The sequence below is a fragment of the Ambystoma mexicanum genome, chromosome 1p, assembly GCF_040938575.1.
Source record: "Ambystoma mexicanum isolate Mex_15411 chromosome 1p, UKY_AmexF1_1, whole genome shotgun sequence".
NCBI lineage: Eukaryota > Metazoa > Chordata > Amphibia > Caudata > Ambystomatidae > Ambystoma > Ambystoma mexicanum.
This window is the reverse complement of record NC_090921.1, coordinates 645,642,017-645,657,392: the sequence shown is the minus strand read 5'-3', so window position 1 is coordinate 645,657,392 and position 15,376 is coordinate 645,642,017. Positions and strand designations below refer to the sequence as shown.

Genomic DNA, 15,376 nt, shown 5'->3' with positions numbered 1-15,376 from the left:
CCCAGGCTGGACCCATCCGCAAGTGGCAGATTTTTCCACGCAAATGGACATACCAATACCTGCAGATGTCGCCATTCTGGACAGGCTGGAACCGTTGCTAGCCGGTATCTCGAGGCGTACAGACACCATTTGTGATGATGTGCTGGCTTCAAATCTGGGGCTTGCATGTCATCACAATGAGGTCTGGCGTCTCCTGAACTAGCTAGCTCAGTTACTGGTCTCGCAATGGGTGCATGGGCTGGCCACTTATGCAACCCCCTCATCGTCTTCCTCCTCTGTGCACCAGTTGTCCTCCCTGCTACCTTCCGGCCCAGATACCACCACTGCCCCCTGTGTACCTGTCCCAACCCCGGCGGCTAGTCTGGCGGAGATCACATCCCTGCCAGAGTTGGGAGTCGAAGTTGGATCATCAGAGGTGGTCACCACGCATAACCAGTCGGCGACAGGAGCTGTGGCAATGGAGGGAGAGCAGGCACCAAGGAGCAGGGCACGTGCACGACGGCCCCGGGGGTTGTCATCATCCCGGAGGCTGTCCTTAAGGAGCTTGCACCAGGCTATTTGGCAGCAGCAGGCTCGGAGTAGGGAGCAACAGAACTCTGGGCAAGGCATCTCAGGGAGGCAGGTATCGGCCATCTGGCCGGAGGCAAACGTGGACCTTACCCAAAGGATGTCTTCCATGTTGGAGCGTTGGGGCAGCAGATCGGGGCAGGGCGGCAGCGGGCACGGGAGGCAAGACTCACCATGGCCAGGGCAGAGATTTCACTGCGTTGGGCAGAGAGGTGGGCTGAGATCCTCGAGGAGACTTGCAGGGAGTGGGAGACAAGCATGCAGGAGTCCCTGCAACCCCTCGAGGTGAGAGCGGAGGCCCGCCTAGGGGAATTAGACTCAGTGTTTGATAATGCCCCGGCCGAGACATTGAGGGAGCATGGTGAGGAGAAGGACTAGCCCGCTGCCATTGTATATAGTTCTTTAGGTATAAGTTTCCTTTTCATTTTGAATTTTTTGGAGTGTTTGGACCGTGCTCCACCTTTTGTACATAGTTTTTTTGGTGTGTCATTTTGTGTAGTTTTATTTCATGTTTTGGGGTGCATTTGTACATAGTTCTCATTGTTTTCACTACTTTTGTGTTCACCATGCTGGAATGTTTTTTTTTTCATTTGGACTTACTTTCTGGAAATCATTTATGGACATGGACTTTATTTGTGACTTTTCCATCTTGTTTACGTACACTGGATTTTGATTTGGACATTCTTACATTTCATTTGTTTGTTCATGCACCTTTTTATTTTTTTAAATATATGTATGACGTTAATACTACTTTTAAATATTTTTCATTTTCTTTGCTCCCAGTGATGTTTGATCTTTTGTTTTTTCCAAGTTTAACGCTTCCCTACTCTGTTATGTGTCCCTGCTAAGGACCATTGTCGGTCATGTGTGTGCACACTTGCATGCATGCGTCATGTTTGACATCCATTTGCATGGGGAATATTCTGGTGTGCATGACCAGTGGATGGGTATCAAGGTGGAGTTGGAGTGTGCATGGTGTAGTGGCATTTGATTTCACATGTGCAGCATCAATGTGTATTGTTCCTGACTGTGTTTGGGAGTTTGGTGGGTGGGGTGAGTGATGAGAGTGTAAAATGTTTTCAATTTTGGGCCAGGATTTGCTTGATTCAGTGTAACACACATGTTGTGCTTTGCCCTTCACCAGCATGTCCTTGTGCTTATTTCATTGTCTCTTGTGTAGTTTGACATCTTGTTTTGCAATAGCTTTTTTCAATTGGTATGGTTTTACACATAGACATAGCAATGCTGCAGTATTGGTGGATAGGGCACGGTATGATTGCCATGTACTCAACCATGCCTTTAGTCTTCCTCTGTGCTTGTGGTTTTGGTACTCCTCTGCCCTGATGAAGTCCTGTGTGAATCTGCTATGGTCAGCTGGTTACCCTCTGAACTTGACAAAAGGTCCCCTTGCATGCCACTTGAACACCTGCACTGGCTCCCAGGCATGTCCAATCTTTAGACTGTTTTTATGTATGCCATCAGATACCTACCAACAGTTTCCACCTCCTGACTGCACTTAGGCTTGGAATTGACACCAGCTAGGCAGATTTTCTTTGTTGTCTTTTTGTGTGTGTTTGTTATGATGTCCTTCACATGTGCTGAACTGGCACCTCCACAACAACATTTCATCAATCACCACTTCCCATGCACTGGCACAGTCTCAATGTCACCTGCCCTAACACGTTTCTTGTTGCTGTTTTCACTCTCTTCCCCCTCCCGGGACTCTTTGGCCCTTTGGACACTTGTGTACATGTGCATTCTGAATGACATGTCATTTGATTGTATGTCATGTCATGTACTTCACACAGAGGGCACTCGTGTGTTCATGAGAGTATCTTTTCAGGTGATGCATGCTCATTGAGGCTGATGCCGTGACACGCCAGGCTAATATCTCTTCATGTGACACAAATCAAGGATGCTTTTCATTCTGTCACTGTGTGATTATTTGTACATGTGGATTGTTGACATTACTTTGTCACATGGCATGCAGGGCCTCACTTTGACATACACTTTTGTGATGTGTAGGTTGGGATATGGTTGCAGTCAGCAATTGAGTATGACCAGCTGGGACACTGAAGCTTGTTGGCCAGGTGTATGTTTTTTCTGGTGTTTGCAGGATATTTTATGAACAGGAGGATTATGGTGGTGTCACTACACAGCAAGCATGTTCCCAAACACGCCATCGATGGAGTTAATGTGTGTCACTATGTCAGCATCCAGCATGCAGGTGTGGGCTGCCTGCAGGCTGGGGTGATGGGGCTGGGGGTCCCATGTAGTGGAGGCTGCCTGCAGGCTGGGATGACAAAGGTGTTGTGGGCTGCCTGCAGGCTGGGGTGATGGGGGCTGGAGGGACCCATGTAGTGGGGGCTTCCTGCAGGCTGGGGTGATGGGTGCTGGGGTGCCCCATGTAGAGGGGGCTGCCTTCAGGCTGGGGCGATGGGGCCTGGGGTCTCCCATGTAGTGGGGGCTGCCTGAAGGCTGGGGCGATGGGGCCTGGGGTCTCTCATGTAGTGGGGGCTGCCTGCAAGCTGGGGTGATGGGGGCTGGGGTGTCTCAGGTGTTGTGGGCTACTTGCAGGCTGGGGTGATGGGGGCTGGGGGGTCCCATGTAGTGGGGGCTGCCTGCAGGCTGGGGTGATGGGGGCTGGAGTGTCGGTGGCCTGTCAGGAGGTGTCTGCTTCCTGCGGATTTGTGTGGGTATCGCGTCTGCACCCCAGCCAAAACACGTGGAAACTCATTGCGTATCCCGTCTGCACCCCCAGCCAAATCGCATGGAAACTAATTGCATACCCCGTCCGCACCACAACCAAATTGCGTGGAAACTCAGCACGTGCCCGGTCCGCACCCAAGCCAAATCGCGTGGAAACTCAGCACGTACCCCGTCCACACCCCAGCCAAATCACGTTGAAACTCAGCACGTATCCCGTCGGCATCCCAGCCAAATCGCGTGGAAACACAGCGCGTAACCCGTCCGCACCCCAGCCAAATCCAGTGGAAACTCAGTGCGTACCCCGTCCCCAGCCAAATCGCGTGGAAACTCATTGAATACCCCATCCGCACCGCAGCCAAATCACGTGGAAACTCATTGTGTACCCCATCCGCACCTCAGCCAAATCGCGTGGAAACTCATTGCGTTCCTCGTCCGTACCCCAGCCAAATGGCGTGGAAACTCAGCACGTACCCCGTCCACACCCCAGCCAAATTGCGTTGAAACTCAGCACGTACCCCATCGGCATCCCAGCCAAATCGCGTGGAAACACAGCGCGTAACCTGTTCGCACCCCATCCAAATCGAGTGGAAACTCATTGAATACCCCATCCGCACCCCAGCCAAATCACGTGGAAACTCATTGTGTACCCCATCCGCACCCCAGCCAAATAGCTTGGAAACTCATTGCGTACCCCGTCCGCACCCCAGCCAAATCGCGTGGAAACTCAGTGCGTACCCTGTCCGCACCCCAGCCAAATCGCGTGGAAACTTAGCACCTACCCAGTCCGCACTGAGTTTTCACGCGATTTGGCTAGGGTGGGGGGGGTCTGTATGCTAGTCCAGGGATGGCGCGGGGGCTTGCGCCGTTTTTGCATTTTACTTGCTTTTTACTGCACGTGGAGCTATGTTGGGGCGTTACTAGCGCTGCTTGATGTTCCAAGCGCCATGGCTAGTGATGCCTCGGGAAATCCATGAATATGCATGCCGCACAATTGTTTCTTTGCGCCACGGCTGGCGCACGCTCCTTCACGGCGCTTGAGCCTTTTCTGCGCTGGATTCTAATAATCAGGCCCTTAATCTACTATAGACAGTCTTCCATTGTGAACTTGAAAATGCATTGCTCCGTTCTTGTAAAAGTAGTCTTATGTTTGATCATATATGGAAGATCCTATCCTTTTTCACCAGCCAAGATCCTGACGAGAAAAGACAAACCATTAAATGTCCACAAAGGTCCAAAATTCCACATGAATCTGACTAAATTCCTTAGTACTCCCTAAATAAAGTTTGTGGCTTATTGGGGGCTTCTTTAGGAGTCTAATGTTCAAAGTTGTATTCTTTAATGGACAGTCTCTTGCAGCATGGAATAATACATGATACAGCTTAGATTCTTACTCTTGCTGTCAGGGGCAAGGATGCACTGGTTGCTTGTCAACTGCATGTGCCTGATATGGTATATGCATAGTGTAGATCTGTTAAAGTGATCATTATTATAGCGACAACATGGATTATTCCAGATGCTTTTTTATGCTCTGGTTACTAGTTTTATAGCAGATCCTCAATTTAGCCAGGCCTTAAAAGAGACTATTTTTGGTTAAATAAGGGTTTCATTTTTGCCATCCTCCCTAAAATTGCATCTGGTTGCTTTGAAGTCTATCCAAGTAGCCTGAAAGAATGGGGACAGGACCTGCCGGTTAAGTTCACTTTTCTCAATGTAGTGACTATTCTGTCCGTCTGTAGTTTCCCTTTCTACAGATGACTAACCATAAACACCCCCACCTCAATCACTGGTCATGTGTCCGCTCAGAGATTAGGAAGCAAAAGGGCTCGTAAGGAGATGATGTGTGGACTGAGCTGTGTTTTCTTTTGCTTTTTTCATGCTTTGCAAGATATTGGGCCTCATTACAAGTACTCCGGTCCGGAATTAACACTGCCGGTAAAACCATACCGGCACCGTTTCCATGTCCGCCCAATCATGACCCGCGGCCCCGGTAATAGCACCACCCTAAACCGCCACCGCGGAAATAGGGGTCCCGTTAAGTCCGTCTGCACGGAAACCCCTCCGTTACCGTCAACACGAAACACCGTGAGCATCACAACTAGCGCGGACACGGAAATACCGGCTAAAAAATGGCATAAACACCGTGATCACGGTGACTGAACCGCCGCCACCGCGAACATGGCGTTATGCACTGCCTGCTGAACTGAATCAGGGCACAGGTGCACCAAATCAGCCCAGCTGGACCTAGCAGGCCACTGGGAGCCTACAAAAGGGCCACACCCAGCCCAACACAACACAGAACCATGCAGGCAGCAGGTCTAGTAGCACTGGGACTGGGCCTACTCAACCAACAGGCAGCACTGCACATGGTGGCAGTAATGGCGCAGAGGAGGAGTCGTAGGCGGAGGAGGCACAGGCGGCAACCAGCCAACCCTGCAGCTATGGCAAACCCCATTGCCCAGCCAGCCCGACCCCGCCGCCAGCCAGCAATACCACGCATCAGGGCCTCACCCTGGAACCTCACCCCAGGACAGATCCACACACTATACCGGCTGGACCGTGCAACAATCCTGCATATCACCGCCATGATTGAGGACAACATCAGCAGCCTAATTGACACCCCCACCGCCATCCCCCCCCTCTTGAAGGTTGTCTCAGTACTGCATTTCCTTGGCACTGGCACCTATCAACACATGGTTGGTGAGCTGCTCGGCATATCACAACCCTGTTTCTCCAAAATCCTGGTACAGGTACTGGATGCCCTGTTGCGCCATGTGTCGGAACACATAGCCCTACCCTGCACCCTCCCCAAGGTCATTGCCACCAAGTTGGCCTTCCATGCCATAGCAGGCATGCCAAATTGCATAGGCGCAGTTGACTGCACCCACGTTGAGCTGACAGTACCATGTGCAATTGAGGCAGTGTTCCGCAATAGGAAACAGTATCACTCTTTGAATGTCCAGATGGTTTGTGATGCCATGCAACTGATTACATACTGCTGCGCACGTTTCCCAGGCTCATCACATGACTCAATGGTACTGCGGAATTCCACGTTGCCACGGTACATGGAACGCTATGCCGGACAAAGCACATGGCTATTGGGTGAGTACAGCTGACGATGCTACAACCCTGTCGAAGTGGTGTGTGTGAGTCCAGGCCAATGAGCATTGTGAGTGTGCCGCTGTGACCGCACATGCATCACCCCCCTTCCATCTACCAAATACACAGCGGATGCCAAACATCATGAAGGAAGACATGACAGGGCACCACAATGTGCCCGTGCACACGCTGGCACAGCCAATCCCGTCACTGTCCCATGAACCCTGTGCCACTGCAGACACCCACCCTCAATTGAAACACTGCCTCAAAAGGCACGAGAGGCGTGTAAATGAGACGACGTGTATTTACCACTTCCGTACAGTGGAGTCACTCTGCCATGTGTGGACAGCACTGCACCGTGACATGCACACAATCAAATGTCACCCGCAGGGCACAGTAAACATGCAAGTTAATGTGTAGGCCCATATCCAGTCAGCGACATACGTCGTGATGCCCAAAACATACCTCTATACACTGCATGGTACATATGCATGAATGAATGATGATACAAGAATGCACAGCAGCAGATGAGGACATGATGCCACAAACACTGACATGTTCCCCCATCTACATCCCATGTAGGTGATGCGGGATATGCACTCACGCCATGGATGATGACACCTGTACGGAGACCAAGGAACAGGCATGAAGAGGCATACAATAGGGCACATATCCGCACACGTGGAATGATTGAGAGGACATTTGGACTGCTGAAGGCCCGTTTCCGCTGTCTGAGCAGATCTGGCGGATCACTGCTGTACAGCCCAGTGAAGACGGGTAAAATCACGCTCGCATGTGCCATGCTGCACAATATATGCCTGCGCAGGAACATCCCAATGCCACCAGACGCAGATGAGGAAGATGGAGATGGGGATGGGGATGGAGATGGGGATGGGATGGCACCGCCTCCCCCTGATGGTCCACATGATGGCCAGAGAGCACGGGATGCCCTGATTCGCATTTACTTTTGAGTCACAGCACATTCACAGAAATGCACGAACATGGTGACGACAATGAATTAATAGTTGCACTGCAAAATAAATGATCAATGTCCACACATGTATGTCTTGATTCGAAATGGTGATGTATTGATGTAATAACAACAGGGAAGGAGGTGCATTGGTTAGGGAAGCTGTACACCCGGGGCCACCCACCACCCAAACGTGCCCACCCCCACCCAGACCCCATTGTTCAAACCCCCAAAACTACCTACCCCACCACCCAAACGTGCCGACCCCTCTCACACCCTTGTAGTCCACATGTGTCCTGCAATGCCCCACACACATGCCATCACTTCCGTGTGCGCTTCTGTGCCTGTGCAACCTTGCCCGAGGGACCCGTTAGCCTACTCGAGCGCCTCCTTGGATTGGCAGTAGTGGAGCTGGATGGGGTGGTTGTGTTTGATTGGGCAGAATCTGGAATTGAGGGCATCCGTGCCAGATTTGCCTGTTGGCCAACCAACATGGCCTCTACAAGCCTGGAGGTGTGGTCGTTGCCCTCCCACACATGGCTTGCAAGGGTTACTATAGTGCTCGCAAAGCGTCCGATGGACCTCGACAGGCGACGCACTGAGGTGCTGTAGCTCTCCCTCTGCAGCCTGGATTCCTCTAGCTGCCTCTCCACCAGCTGGGTGAGGGTAGCCTGCTGGTCCTCCATCCGCTGCATGCAGGCATTCAGTTCGGCCATGGATGGGGTGGGCGACCTCATGGGACTCCCCAGTGATGTGGGGCTGAACCCCAGCTCATGGAAGGAGCCCAGGTCTTCCAATGTGGGCATCTCCCCCTGTGGCCCCGTTTCCGAGTGCTCTTGCAGGGCACTGTTATCACTGCAGGCCGCCCCCTCTGCAGTGCTGCTGCCTTCGGTGTTGCGTTGGATGGACATGATAGGTGCCCGTGGCACCTTTCTAGACTCAGCCAGTGTGGAGACGGTGGGGATGTCGGTGGTGGTGGTGGGCCGCACATCTGTAGTGGCTGGTAATGTGGCCAGAGGTTCAGAACTGCCGGCAGCATCCTCCTGTGTGGTGGCGGTGGCTTGTGTACTTGCCGGTGCAGATTGGCTGGCCTGTTGTGCAGTATCACTGTCACTTGAAACGGCTGTGGGGACACAAAGGGCATGCAATTAGTGTTGTTGTGGTGGCAGATGGGTGCATCACATGGGTCATTAAGATTGTACATTGAATAGTGTTAGTCACATGCATCTGATTGCTGGTGTATGCATTCTGTGATATTGGTTGCCATACGGATCATGATGGGTCCTTTGGCCCACACATGCACTGCCTGGGGGGGGGTTGTTAATGGGTCCTTTGGGCCACACATGCACTGCCTGGGGGGGGGTTGTTAATGGGTCCTTTGGGCCACACATGCACTGCCTGGGGGGGTTGTTAATGGGTCCTTTGGGCCACACATGCACTGCCTAGGGGGGGGGGGTTGTTAATGGGTCCTTTGGCCCAGTACTCACAACTGCATATTTACATGTGGCATTCATGTTTGGGCACTTACCGGCATCTGCAGGTGGGCTCACTCCTGCCTCAGCCTCCCCGATCCCATGGATTCCCTCTAGGTGGAGGACGCTGCTGCAACGCTCCTCCCATGCTTGCAGCCTCAGTGGGGAAGGGGGTCCTCCGCCTGTCCCACTGCTGTGTTGGCGGTGCGTGGAAATGAGGTTGCGTACCCTCAGCCTCAGGTCGTCCCACCGCTTGTGGCAGTCCTTCACACTCCTCACTGCCATGCCCACAGCAGTGCACTTGCGTGCAGCTTCGGCCCACACCTCCTTCCTCCGCTGCTGTGTGGCACGCCGTTGGTCGGCGCTGAACAGCATCTCTGCATTGTCCACAATGTGCTCCACCAAGACGGTTAGCTCCGCCTCGCTGAAGCGCTGTTTGCGCTGCCTCTGAGCAGGAATCCTGGCAGACATGCTGGTGGTCCCTTTTGGCTTCTCAGAGTTAGGATTATGCTTGTGCTGGCTCTGGATTGCAATGGATTGTGCTTTTATATGATGGCCGCCTCTCTGTTTGCTGTTTTGGCGATCATGGTATTTCCGGTTCCGTGTCCGTGGCGGCTGAGGCGGAAACGGGTTTTGCGCCACTTGTGGCTGCGTTATTTCCATTTCCGTGGGGTTTTCCGTGATGGCGGTAACAACGTGCACCTTGTCCCAATAAGAATGAGGCTTTGGTGGGTGAAACGTTTTGCTCCCAAGAATAGCCAGCCACCTTTAATGATTGTGTGCCTTGTCTGGGAGACTAATGTGCAGCAACGTTAGTCTCCACTAAAGGGGCACAACAAAAGGCATTGCAGTCCTTCCAGCTGGAAGTTGGAAACCATTCCTACTGCATGACACTTCAGTCTTGGAAATACAATAGAGACTAGTGTGTCTTGTGCCAACGTCTATTAAGCAATAAACTAGTGGAAATCAGTCTTCCAAGTCAGCATCCATGGCCCATGAGCTAACAAAAAAGGAAAGCTCTGTATGTCAAACAATCTATTAGCATAAAAAGAAAGCCTTTTCATATAGAGACATTCATGTCAGTTCTGAAGCCAATCATCCATAGTAAGAACACATCCTTAGTCACTATAGACGCTCAGATATAAAAAGAGAGCCTTGCATGCCCACACCCATAGCAATCTAGCCTTCTAATAAAACTAGCTCACTTTTGCCGAATGGCAACATTTCGAATTCGGTTTTGCCACATTTTTTGTGTGGATTTTTCTTTTTACCACAAACCTATATATGGTAAATTGGGGTAAGTTATATAATGGTGGCAAGGTTTGTGGTAAAAAAAACTAAAGTTGCTATCCAGTACAAACAATGCAGCAAACCTTCATAGAACCATCAGAACAACAATGATATGATATGATATGGCATTTACAACGCGCCTATACACAAGTGTTTCAAGGCGCAACAACAATGGCCCCAAGCCTTAGAAAGAAATGAGAAGAATAACAAACAATTCATGAGAGCTGCACCATAAAATGGTAGGGGCCTACAATCATTGATCCTTACTAACAGAATAGCTGGGATTACGGTACCCAAAACTAGTTCGTTGATATAGAGGAACAATCATTCTATGCTCACTTAGATAGCGTGCCGCTGCCTTAATAAGCTGCAGTGTTCCTAGTAGTTAAGGATAATATTAGAAAATACAGCAAATTGCTTTAGTTGAAGGCTGGATGTAGAGGAACTGTTATGTTAATGTTCGATCCAGAGTACTGAAATACCATTGGCATTGCAGGAGGTGCCTGTCAGAAGTTTCCTCTTGTGTTATAGTTTGATCTCTGTATTATTATCGATAGTTCGAAATATGTTATCATCGGGACTCAAGCCATTGGCCAAAGAGATCAAGAGCACACTATCAGCAAGGAGTCTTTTTTAGGAAGATGCTGTTAAATATTGGTGCACTTTTGAATGCTTGTTTTTCTTTCTTCTTCCAGGACCATCATGACTGGGAGATCGGGACTCTAAAAAGATAGGAACTCCTGGTTGCCATGACGACAGGCGACTGCTGCCACCTTCCTGGCTCATTGTGTGATTGCACTGGAAATGCAGCTTTGTTTAAGTCGGTGGAGGAAACGGACATCGGTCGTACTGAGTATGTCACACAAGTCACGGCAAAAGATGGACGCCTCCTTTCAACAGTTATTAAAGCACTCAGTACGCAGAGGTAATTCATCTTGTGCCGCTGTATATTATAGTGACATGTTGATAAATAAGAGAGGCCAGGGACCTGCTTAGACTGTGCCAGATATCAGAAGGAGGCTCCTCTGCATATAGATCTGAACCTCACGTACACCCCATTCTAAAAGTGACACAAGGTATTGAGTGATAATTCAAGCACTGTTTTTCCTGCCAAAAAGTGACTATTGATCTGGAATAAGGTCAACAAAAAGTATGAACATTTGAAGTGATTTTGTACAAGGTTCAACACTCGTGTAAATTCGTTAATATAAAACACAGCCCACTGTTGCTCATGTCTGTCAAATAAATAGAAAACAGCAATGGATTTTCCCTGGTATATAGTCCACCTTTGTAGGACCCTTTCTTCCAGACGGTTGTATATTCATCACATGCCGTTCGGATATAGAAAATATTGCTGGGCATGCTCTCATGAAGCATCAACACCAATGTGTAGTCGTCCATAGTTGCTGCCCCATCTGATTTTCCAGGACTTTGTTGTAAGGAAGCAGAGGGTAAGAGAAACCCGCCCCCTTTTTTTACAGACTCACTCGCCAGATGTCTTGTAATGATCTCCACAGCGAACTCATCAGTACGCACTGTGACATGCTTACGAGACTCAAAACCTGGTTTAAACCAAAGGTGCTGGTGCTGCTAAACGGAGATTCGATGCTTTTTGGAATTTATACAACCTTGCATCAGGGAGTTCTTGTGGTTTTGCTGTGACCTAATCTAGTGCAATCCTTGAACATAATGCAAACTCCATTCAGAGTACTGGCTCTCAGCTGCACAACCGAAACATGTTACACAGGACATTTGACACAGCGACTCCGTCTTTTTAGGTTTTGGCAATAAGACACAAGTGTACGTCTCCGCATTTCTCACAGTGTATTGAATAGCACACAGCCTCCAAAATACAAGAAAGACTATAGACTACCTCGGTACTGTCAGCCAAAGTGTATTACACAAGAATGGTTCTTGACAGTGCATGCTATCCCACAGCATGCGTCTCTCACGTTCAATGGCAAGCTGGCAAGTCAGGTATTGAACCACTGTGTCCCCACCATGCCAGAAGGCTTGTCACTTCGACTTCCGGTCTCTGTCCTTTAGAATAGATAGAACAACAAGGTTGTTTGGGGAAGTTGGCTGTTACACAGTAAAATTGTCGGTAATAACATTTCCCAGCACTTTTACCAGACTGGGCAACTACAACTTTGCCAGTTGGGATGGAGGATTAAATCTGACCGCTGCCAGCAAAAAAATGGCAGTATTAATGGCACGGTAATGCAGTTACTGGTAATACGGACTCCATGGAATGGGGATTTACTGTTTAAACCGGTATGTGTAATCTGGTGGTAATAGTATTAGTGTTTGCTGGTCTCACGCCGGAATTATCAGCGGGATACTGGCAAACATGTAATGAGGCCCCATTCTGGTCACAGAAGCCCTCCCCTCCCTCACCATCAAGAATCCACAGGGTCCTAATTGTATGGTATGGTATGGTATGATTATTTGTAAACCGCACTACTTCCAAAAGAGGCATTTCGGTGGTAAACAGACTAACAGAGATGTAAAACCTGACTTTCGAGAGATGCAGCAGAGTAAACAGGGTAACAAGAGGAGCTTCCGTTTGCATCTAAAATCCAAATGGTTCATCATCAGGTGCAAATTTGGTGGCAAGTAGTTGCAGAGTTTAGCTGCCTGCACAGAAAGAGTGTACACTCGACTTGGCATATCTGCATTTCTGAACATTGAGTAATCCAGTAGTTCCTGATTTTAGTGTTTTACTGTATTTATAGTGCACAAAACGATTTCTAAAGAATAAAAGGGTTATGAGAATATTAAGATGAATGCCTAAGGCTTTAACTTGAATGTGATTTATGTAAGGAAGGCATAGTGTCAACAGTAAAACAGACACAAGTGACCACAGTTCAAGGGTGTTTATTGAACTTTAATAATAATAATAATGCAGTCCTCGTGGAGTCTCATCAAAATAAAAGGGCCTATACTAAAAAAACCTATTCCCAATCCTTACCTCTAAATAAAAATAGTGCGGGGTAGTGTTTATGAAAAAGAAAGAAGTGTTCATAAAAATGATATGTCAGGATGTTCAGACCGTTGGCCTCCCTTGCCCACGTTTTCAGCACGGGACAAGGTGGTTCACTCGAGCACAACACACTCTCTGGCTTCTTCGGCACGAGGACACAATTCCATTACCAACATCAGGGCCTTCTATGCCCAAGTCTCTTAAGTTATCAAAGTCTCTTGATTCAGAGGACCTGATGTACCAAAACAAATGAAAAGTTCCTTTCCTCTTACAAGTACTCAAGTCAGGTGATTCACTCTTCACCCTGGATCCCCCTCTTCCGGGCTCAGAACCCCTTCTCCACTGTTCAGAGAATATTCTTTCTCGCATGACTCACGGTTCACCCCGGATCCCGCTCAGCCATCCTCAGATCCTTCCTCTTATACAATTAGTATCCCTCAGCCGGGCTCAGACCAATTACAGTTCGTATTAGCGATCAAAGACTTTCGAATGTGCACAGGGTTTAGCTTGCCCTGTTGCAGGACCACTCGATTTCCCAATTCACAATTTCCATTTGCAAACCTCTAAGATACCTAACAGAGACCTTCGAATGAGCACCCATGTGGTGCCGGATCACTCTGTGTATGGTATCTATCTTGGCTTCAAAAGTTCAGTCACTCCTTGGATGTTCAATTATATTCGCATCTCTCATCACATAAGCTTCACACACTGTTATCTGCAGATTTCTTCATACAATGTTCCCACTTACAACCTTGGTTCTAACAGAATGGTCTGTTATCAGTCTCCCAGACTCACCTGCTGTGCTGAATTTACTGGCGCAGCTTTGTTGTAGGAGCCAAGGACAGTACCACGGTGACAATCGCTCCTCCCCACCTTGGCTATTGACACAGGAGACCCCTGGGTACCTCCGACACACAATGCATCTTTCTTCAGCTTTAATTCCCGATCTTATGTTTCTTATTCTCGAGGGCTTGTGAAAGTAGTGTTTTTTCTCAGAAAAGGTCAACAGCACTTCCCTCCTTGCAACTGTCTCTGGTCTTGCCGTCCTTCTCCTCATATTAAACTACCATCTTTTAACTGCTGCTTGCTTGTGTGTTTTGCCTTGCTCAGAGTGTGCTTTCATTCTCCACCTTTTTTTCCTGTTTGGGGAAGTGTGATGGAAGTCAGGTTTGTGTAATTATCAGTAATTGCCTGACTTTGCCTGACCATTGTGTTGGAACATGTCGGGCTCGGGTGTCAGTCCATTTCCTCTCACAGTGAGCTGTCAGTGGGAAAGTGTTTGTGTCGGAAAGGGGTAGGAGTTGAGTACCTGGTAGGATGGGGAAAAGGTGTGACAGGGAAGGGGATGCCGCGTCTCACCATCCGCTGTCCCACTCCCCAAAAACCCCCCATCCAGGTGACCCTCCCAAACTGGTCCACCCCCAGGAACTGGATCCAAAATCAATGGCAGTTTCCTGGCCACCTGGATGACAGATCCCCGTGGACTAGTGGGTGAGACACCTTCTGGTTTCTCACATTTTCTACTGGAAGCCAGTATAGCCTTCGTAAGGCCTGAGAAGTGTGTTCTCTACGTCCCATGTGCTTGAGCATTCTGGATGCAGCATTGCGAATAATCTGAAACTTATGCAAGGCACTCTTAGACGGTCTCAAATAGATGGCTTTGCATGAATGCAGCTGACTAGTATTGATCAGCTGAGCCTTATGTGAAAAGGAGAAATAATCCAGAAATCTTTTTTCTGTAGGAGGAAATGGAGAAGACTATGCAGACTTCCCAGAATCCGAGTTTGTTCTTCTCCTATTTCTCCCATGCTGGCCAGGTGGCACTTGACCCAATCTCATTTTTCTTTACACCAATCAGTAGTAGAGTGAAGTTATGCCTTGGTGCTCCTGATCTGCCCACTACTCATTGTACAGCCAATAGGTAACCATACAACAGGGTCCGTGACCCTATGAAACTTAATGGCCACTGCAAAATGTACATCTCTTTCTGACACATGTACTAATACTAGCTCTGCCTGGGATAATCATGCAAACGTTGGCCTTTGCCCATCCATCCTTCCTGGGGCCAGTAATTCTGGCAACCCTAATTTTACCATTCCAGTTCCAGCAGAGCATTTGAATACTTCTCACAAATATAGGAAGTCGGATTTGATGAAAGATTACTTTAAAGATTTGATTTGTCATGTTTAAGCCACGACTTGAGTACCATCGTCTCTGAAACCCAGGTCCATCAGCAAAGGATTACACTCAGATTCATAAGCCTTAGAGCTGTTCCTTACCAACAGGCTG

At 48.9% G+C, this 15,376-nt stretch overlaps 1 protein-coding gene across 11 annotated transcripts in view; it reads left to right on the top strand.

Annotated features, from left to right (window-relative positions):
• Nucleotides 1-15,376, top strand: part of MARCHF2 (membrane associated ring-CH-type finger 2) — a 1,824,254-nt gene that overhangs the window by 1,048,639 nt on the left and 760,239 nt on the right. For all 11 annotated transcript variants that reach the window (XM_069649684.1, XM_069649689.1, XM_069649693.1 and 8 more), the window contains one exon: nucleotides 10,800-11,029. In XM_069649684.1, the coding sequence (XP_069505785.1) occupies nucleotides 10,854-11,029 (176 nt within the window). In that variant the 5' untranslated portion in view covers nucleotides 10,800-10,853. The remainder of the gene's footprint in view (nucleotides 1-10,799; nucleotides 11,030-15,376) is intronic.